Here is a 7,500-nt window from a genome sequence, read left to right as displayed (position 1 = left end):
TTTGAACTAACAACGTAAAATCCGGCGAAATGCCGCTAAGCATAAGCATAAAACCGCTAAGTTACGGGGACATAAACATACCAGTATCGGTTGTCAAGCGATGTTGGGAGGAGAAATACAGACACACAAACATACACACACGCTTCTTTCAGTTTCTGTCTACTAAATCCACTCACAAGGCTTTGGTTGGCCTGAGACTATAGAAGACACTTGTCCAAGGTGTCACGCCGTGGGACTGAACTCGGAACCATGTGGCTGGTAAGCAAGCTACTTACCAGATACCACTCCTGCGCCAGCAGAATGATTTCCAGCTTTTTAGTTTTAAGTTCAAAATCCCGGAGAGGTCAACTTTACCTTTTGGGATCAACAGATTAAAATACAGTAATCCCTTGACTATCGCGGGTGTTACGTTCCAAAACACTCCACGACAGGTGAAAGTTCACGAAGTAGATACAGTACGGTACTCTTTTACTTTTACTTGTTTCAGTCATTTGACTGCAGCCATGCTGGAGCACCGCCTTTAGTCGAGCAACTCGACTCCGGGACTTATTCTTTTGTAAGCCCAGTACTTATTCTATCGGTCTCTTTTGCCGAACCGCTAAGTAACGAGGACATAAACACACCAGCATCGGTTGTCAAGCAATGCTAGGGGGACAAACACACATACGCATATATATATATATATATATATATATATATATATACATATATACGACAAGCTTCTTTCAGTTTCCGTCTACCAAATCCACTCACAAGGCTTTAGTCGGCCCGAGGCTATAGCAGAAGACACTTGCCCAAGATGCTACGCAGTGGGACTGAACCCGGAACCATGTGGTTGGTAGACAAGCTACTTTCCACACAGCCACTCCTGCGCCTATCGTTAAAAATTATTTTTATAATTTGTATGTATTTATTCTATTATAAATGCAAAACAACACCACAGAGGAATCGACGTAAGCTTAAATAATAAACCGCGATAAGTGAACCGCGATAAGTGAACCGCGATATGGCGAGTGATTACTCTACCAGTGTTCATGGTGTCGATTAAACAACCTCTTACAAATCTCTGGCGGTCTCCCTGTACTAGAAACAGTTATTCATTCCCCATTTTTGATATGTACTTCTCTTATAGGCAACAATTGCCCAGTGGGAGGTGAAGGTTGGTATTTGATCTTATATCACGTTTCACACTTTCTACAAAGATTACAGAACAACATAAGTCCGTTAGTAACTGCAAATGGGTTATTTCACTTGTTAACAGATTCAAAATATTTTGGTTTGTATAAAGAAATAAAATTGCGTGATTCACAAATGAAATGGACCAATTACTTGGCTCAAAGCACAACCTCAGAACAAAAAAAAAAAAAAAGAAACAGAAAAAGAAAAAAAGATATATATAGTTGATACGATGTAATCATAAATTTTAAATTTTGAATGTAATCAAAATTACCTTTAAAGGTAGTGGAGACTGGTGTCGAAATTCTAGGACCGCGTGTGACAAAATGTGACGCACTGTATGAACTTCCAAGGGTAGATTGTGGAGCAGCTGACGATGAGAAGGTTGTGCCATAAGTACTTTCCCTACCAGAAGGCAAGAATTGTGAAGTACTCGCAGTGGTAAATGGAAGAGTTGATGTAATTTGTGGGGTAGAAATTGTAGACAACAATGCTGACGTTAGTTGTGATGTAATTGTACTGCTATAAGATACAGTTGATACAATTGGTGAGGGACTTGCACTGGTTGTTGGGGCGGTTGATTGAATTGGTGTGGGACTTGCTGTTGTTGGAGGGGCTGTTGTTTTTGGGGCTGTTGTTGGTGGAGCTGTTGATGGAACTGATGTAGGAATTGGTGTTGTTTTGGGGGCTGATGTTGGTGGGGCTGTTGATGGAACTGATGTAGGACTTGGTGTTGTTTTGGGGGCTGTTGTTTTTCGGGCTGTTGTTTTTGGGGCTGTTGTTGGTGGAGCTGTTGATTGAACTGATGTAGGAATTGGTGTTGTTTTGGGGGCTGTTGTTTTTGGGGCTGTTGCTGGTGGGGCTGTTGATGGAACTGATGTAGGACTTGGTGTTGTTTTTGGGGCTGTTGTTGGTGGGGATGTTGATGGAACTGATGTAGGACTTGGTGTTGTTTTTGGGGCTGTTGTTGGTGGGGCTGTTGATGGAACTGATGTAGGACTTGGTGTTGTTTTTGGGGCTGTCGTTGGTGGGGCTGTTGATGGAACTGATGTAGGACTTGGTGTTGTTTTTGGGGCTGTTGTTTTGGGGGCTGTTGTTGGTGGGGCTGTTGATGGAACTGATGTAGGACTTGGTGTTGTTTTTGGGGCTGTTGTTGGTGGGGATGTTGATGGAACTGATGTAGGACTTGGTGTTGTTTTTGGGGCTGTTGTTTTTGGGGCTGTTGTTGGTGGGGCTGTTGATGGAACTGATGTAGGACTTGGTGTTGTTTTTGGGGCTGTTGTTGGTGGGGCTGTTGATGGAACTGATGTAGGACTTGGTGTTGTTTTTGGGGCTGTTGTTTTTGGGGCAGTTGTTTTTGGGGCTGTTGTTTTTAGGGCTGTTGTTGGTGGGGCTGTTGTTTTTGGGGCTGTTGTTTGTGGGGCTGTTGATGGAACTGATGTAGGACTTGCAGTTGTTTTTGGGGCTGTTGTTGGTGGGGCTGTTGATGGAACTGATGTAGGACTTGGTGTTGTTTTTGGGGCTGTTGATGGAACTGATGTAGGACTTGGTGTTGTTTTTGGGGCTGTTGTTGGTGGGGCTGTTGATGGAATTGATGTAGGACTTGGTGTTGTTTTTGGGGCTTTTGTTGGTGGGGCTGTTGATGGAATTGATGTAGGACTTGGTGTTGTTTTTGGGGCTGTTGTTGGTGGGGCTGTTGATGGAACTGATGTAGGACTTGGTGTTGTTTTTGGGGCTGTTGTTGGTGGGGATGTTGATGGAACTGATGTAGGACTTGGTGTTGTTTTTGGCGCTTTTGTTGGTGGGGCTGTTGATGGAACTGATGTAGGACTTGGTGTTGTTTTTGGGGCTGTTGTTATTGGGGCTGTTGTTGGTGGGGCTGTTGATGGAACTGATGTAGGACTTGGTGTTGTTTTTGGGGCTGTTGTTGGTGGGGCTGTTGATGGAACTGATGTAGGACTTGGTGTTGTTTTTGGGGCTGTTGTTGGTGGGGCTGTTGATGGAACTGATGTAGGACTTGGTGTTGTTTTTGGCGCTTTTGTTGGTGGGGCTGTTGATGGAACTGATGTAGGACTTGGTGTTGTTTTGGGGGCTGTTGTTGGAGGGGCTCTTGTTGGTGGGGTTGTTGTTGGAGGGGCTGTTGATGGAATTGATGTAGGACTTGGTGTTGTTTTTGGGGCTGTTGTTGGTGGGGCTGTTGATGGAACTGATGTAGGACTTGGTGTTGTTTTTGGGGCTGTTGTTGGTGGGGCTGTTGATGGAACTGATGTAGGACTTGGTGTTGTTTTTGGCGCTTTTGTTGGTGGGGCTGTTGATGGAATTGATGTAGGACTTGGTGTTGTTTTTGGGGCTGTTGTTGGTGGGGCTGTTGATGGAACTGACGTAGGACTTGGTGTTGTTTTTGGGGCTGTTGTTGGTGGGGCTGTTGATGGAACTGATGTAGGACTTGGTGTTGTTTTTGGCGCTTTTGTTGGTGGGGCTGTTGATGGAACTGATGTAGGACTTGGTGTTGTTTTGGGGGCTGTTGTTGGAGGGGCTCTTGTTGGTGGGGTTGTTGTTGGAGAGGCTGTAGGACTGGGTGTTGTTTTGGGGGCTGTTGTTAGAGGGGCTGTTGTTGGATTGGCTGTTGATGGAACTAATGTAGGACTTGGTGTTGTTTTTGGGGCTGTTGTTGGAGGGGCTCTTGTTGGTGGGGTTGTTGTTGGAGAGGCTGTAGGACTGGGTGTTGTTTTGGGGGCTGTTGTTGGAGGGGCTGTTGTTTTTGGGGCTGTTGTTGGTGGGGCTGTTGATGGAACTGATGTAGAACGTGGTGTTGTTTTTGTGGCTGTTGTTGGTGGGGCTGTTGATGGAACTGATGTAGGAATTGGTGTTGTTTTTGGGGCTGTCGTTGGTGGGGCTGTTGATGGAACTGATGTAGGAATTGGTGTTGTTTTTGGGGCTGTTGATGGAACTGATGTAGGACTTGGTGTTGTTTTTGGGGCTGTTGTTGGTGGGGCTGTTGTTGGTGGGGCTGTTGTTGGTGGGGCTGTTGTTGGTGGGGCTGTTGATGGAACTGATGTAGGACTTGGTGTTGTTTTTGGGGCTGTTGTTTTTGGGGCTGTTGTTTTTGGGGCTGTTGTTTTTGGGGCTGTTGTTTTTGGGGCTGTTGTTTTTAGGGCTGTTGTTGGTGGGGCTGTTGTTTTTAGGGCTGTTGTTGGTGGGGCTGTTGTTTTTGGGCCTGTTGTTTGTGGGGCTGTTGATGGAACTGATGTAGGACTTGCTGTTGTTTTTAGGGCTGTTGTTGGTGGGGCTGTTGATGGAACTGATGTAGGACTTGGTGTTGTTTTTGGCGCTTTTGTTGGTGGGGCTGTTGTTGGTGGGGCTGTTGATGGAACTGATGTAGGACTTGGTGTTGTTTTTGGGGCTGTTGTTTTTGGGGCTGTTGTTGGTGGGGCTGTTGATGGAACTGATGTAGGACTTGGTGTTGTTTTTGGCGCTTTTGTTTGTGGGGCTGTTGATGGAACTGATGTAGGACTTGGTGTTGTTTTGGGGGCTGTTGTTGGAGGGGCTCTTGTTGGTGGGGTTGTTGTTGGAGGGGCTGTTGATGGAATTGATGTAGGACTTGGTGTTGTTTTTGGCGCTTTTGTTGGTGGGGCTGTTGATGGAACTGATGTAGGACTTGGTGTTGTTTTTGGGGCTTTTGTTGGTGGGGCTGTTGATGGAATTGATGTAGGACTTGGTGTTGTTTTTGGGGCTGTTGATGGAACTGACGTAGGACTTGGTGTTGTTTTTGGGGCTGTTGTTGGTGGGGCTGTTGATGGAACTGATGTAGGACTTGGTGTTGTTTTTGGGGCTGTTGTTTTTGGGGCTGTTGTTGTTAGGGCTGTTGATGGGACTGATGTAGGACTTGGTGTTGCTTTTGGGGCTGTTGTTGGTGGGGCTGTTGATGGAACTGATGTAGGACTTGGTGTTGTTTTTGGGGCTGTTGTTGGTGGGGCTGTTGATGGAACTGATGTAGGACTTGGTGTTGTTTTTGGGACTGTTGTTGGTGGGGCTGTTGATGGAACTGATGTAGGACTTGGTGTTGTTTTTGGCGCTTTTGTTGGTGGGGCTGTTGATGGAACTGATGTAGGACTTGGTGTTGTTTTTGGGGCTGTTGTTGGAGGGGCTCTTGTTGGTGGGGTTGTTGTTGGAGAGGCTGTAGGACTGGGTGTTGTTTTGGGGGCTGTTGTTGGAGGGGCTGTTGTTGGATTGGCTGTTGATGGAACTGATGTAGGACTTGGTGTTGTTTTTGGGGCTGTTGTTGGAGGGGCTGTTGATGGAACTGATGTAGGACTTGGTGTTGTTGGTGGGGCTTTTGTTGGTGGGGCTGTTGATGGAACTGATGTAGGACTTGGTGTTGTTTTTGGGGCTGTTGTTGGAGGGGCTCTTGTTGGTGGGGTTGTTGTTGGAGAGGCTGTAGGACTGGGTGTTGTTTTGGGGGCTGTTGTTGGTGGGGCTGTTGATGGAACTGATGTAGGACTTGGTGTTGTTTTTGGGACTGTTGTTGGTGGGGCTGTTGATGGAACTGATGTAGGACTTGGTGTTGTTTTTGGCGCTTTTGTTGGTGGGGCTGTTGATGGAACTGATGTAGGACTTGGTGTTGTTTTTGGGGCTGTTGTTGGAGGGGCTCTTGTTGGTGGGGTTGTTGTTGGAGAGGCTGTAGGACTGGGTGTTGTTTTGGGGGCTGTTGTTGGAGGGGCTGTTGTTGGATTGGCTGTTGATGGAACTGATGTAGGACTTGGTGTTGTTTTTTGGGGCTGTTGTTGGAGGGGCTGTTGATGGAACTGATGTAGGACTTGGTGTTGTTGGTGGGGCTGTTGTTTTTGGGGCTGTTGTTTTTGGAGCTGTTGTTTTGGGGGCTGTTGTTGGTGGCGCTCTTGTTTTTGGGGCTGTTGTTTTTGGGGCTGTTGTTGGTGGGGCTGTTGATTTTGGGGCTGTTGTTGGTGGGGCTGTTGATGGAACTGATGTAGGACTCGGTGTTGTTGTTGGGACTGTTGTTGGTGGGGCTGTTGTTTTTGGGGCTGTTGTTGGAGGGGCTGTTGATGGAACTGATGTAGGACTTGGTGTTGTTTTTGGGGCTGTTGTTTTTGGGGGCTGTTGTTTTTGGGGCTGTTGTTGGTGGGGCTGTTGATGGAACTGATGTAGGACTTGGTGTGTTTTTGGGGCTGTTGTTGGTGGGGCTGTTGATGGAACTGATGTAGGACTTGGTGTTGTTTTTGGGGCTGTTGTTGGAGGGGCTCTTGTTGGTGGGGTTGTTGTTGGAGAGGCTGTAGGACTGGGTGTTGTTTTGGGGGCTGTTGTTGGAGGGGCTGTTGTTGGATTGGCTGTTGATGGAACTGATGTAGGACTTGGTGTTGTTTTTGGGGCTGTTGTTGGAGGGGCTGTTGATGGAACTGATGTAGGACTTGGTGTTGTTGGTGGGGCTGTTGTTTTTGGGGCTGTTGTTTTTGGAGCTGTTGTTTTGGGGGCTGTTGTTGGTGGCGCTCTTGTTTTTGGGGCTGTTGTTTTTGGGGCTGTTGTTGGTGGGGCTGTTGATTTTGGGGCTGTTGTTGGTGGGGCTGTTGATGGAACTGATGTAGGACTCGGTGTTGTTGTTGGGACTGTTGTTGGTGGGGCTGTTGTTTTGGGGGCTGTTGTTGGAGGGGCTGTTGATGGAACTGATGTAGGACTTGGTGTTGTTTTTGGGGCTGTTGTTTTTGGGGCTGTTGTTTTTGGGGCTGTTGTTGGTGGGGCTGTTGATGGAACTGATGTAGGACTTGGTGTTGTTTTTGGCGCTTTTATTGGTGGGGCTGTTGATGGAACTGATGTAGGACTTGGTGTTGTTTTGGGGGCTGTTGTGGGCGGGGCTGTTGATGGAACTGATGTAGGACTTGGTGTTGTTTTGGGGGGTGTTGTGGGCGGGGCTGTTGATGGAACTGATGTAGGACTTGGTGTTGTTTTGGGGGCTGTTGATAGAACTGATGTAGGACTTGCACTTGTAGACATTTTGGAAATTGTCGTTATACGTTTGGGTGTACTTATATGTGTAGAGTGGGTTAGAAGTGTACTTTGATAAGTACTTGGACTCGTAGCATGCGTACTCGGAGACCTTGGTGTTATTGTCGACATTGTAGTTCGTAGTATTGACGTGCTTCTATGTGTACTTGCCATCGTGGGCCTTGGTGTCCTTTTTGTTTCGATGCCAAAAGTACCTGTCGGACGAGCACTACTTGCTGTTGTATATGTTGGCACTTTCCCTACAGAAATAATACGATAATATTAATGAAATCCAATCCATTCCACTGCAAAATCAGAATTCACTTC

General features: G+C 46.9%; 1 protein-coding gene across 1 annotated transcript in view; it reads right to left on the bottom strand.

The window, feature by feature from the left end:
• The window catches only part of LOC118762183 (mucin-2-like), a 64,689-nt gene that overhangs the window by 50,709 nt on the left and 6,480 nt on the right, over window positions 1-7,500 (bottom strand). Inside the window, exons 5-7 of the mRNA XM_036500683.1 lie at window positions 6,013-7,433; window positions 4,934-5,969; window positions 1,451-4,891 (exon numbers count right to left, since the gene is read on the bottom strand). Coding sequence (XP_036356576.1) covers window positions 1,451-4,891; window positions 4,934-5,969; window positions 6,013-7,433 — 5,898 coding nt within the window. The remainder of the gene's footprint in view (window positions 1-1,450; window positions 4,892-4,933; window positions 5,970-6,012; window positions 7,434-7,500) is intronic.

The sequence above is a fragment of the Octopus sinensis genome, linkage group LG2 (genome assembly GCF_006345805.1).
Source record: "Octopus sinensis linkage group LG2, ASM634580v1, whole genome shotgun sequence".
NCBI classification, from domain to species: domain Eukaryota; kingdom Metazoa; phylum Mollusca; class Cephalopoda; order Octopoda; family Octopodidae; genus Octopus; species Octopus sinensis.
The sequence above is the reverse complement of the archived record's forward strand: the minus strand, read 5'-3'. Positions and strand labels throughout refer to the sequence as shown.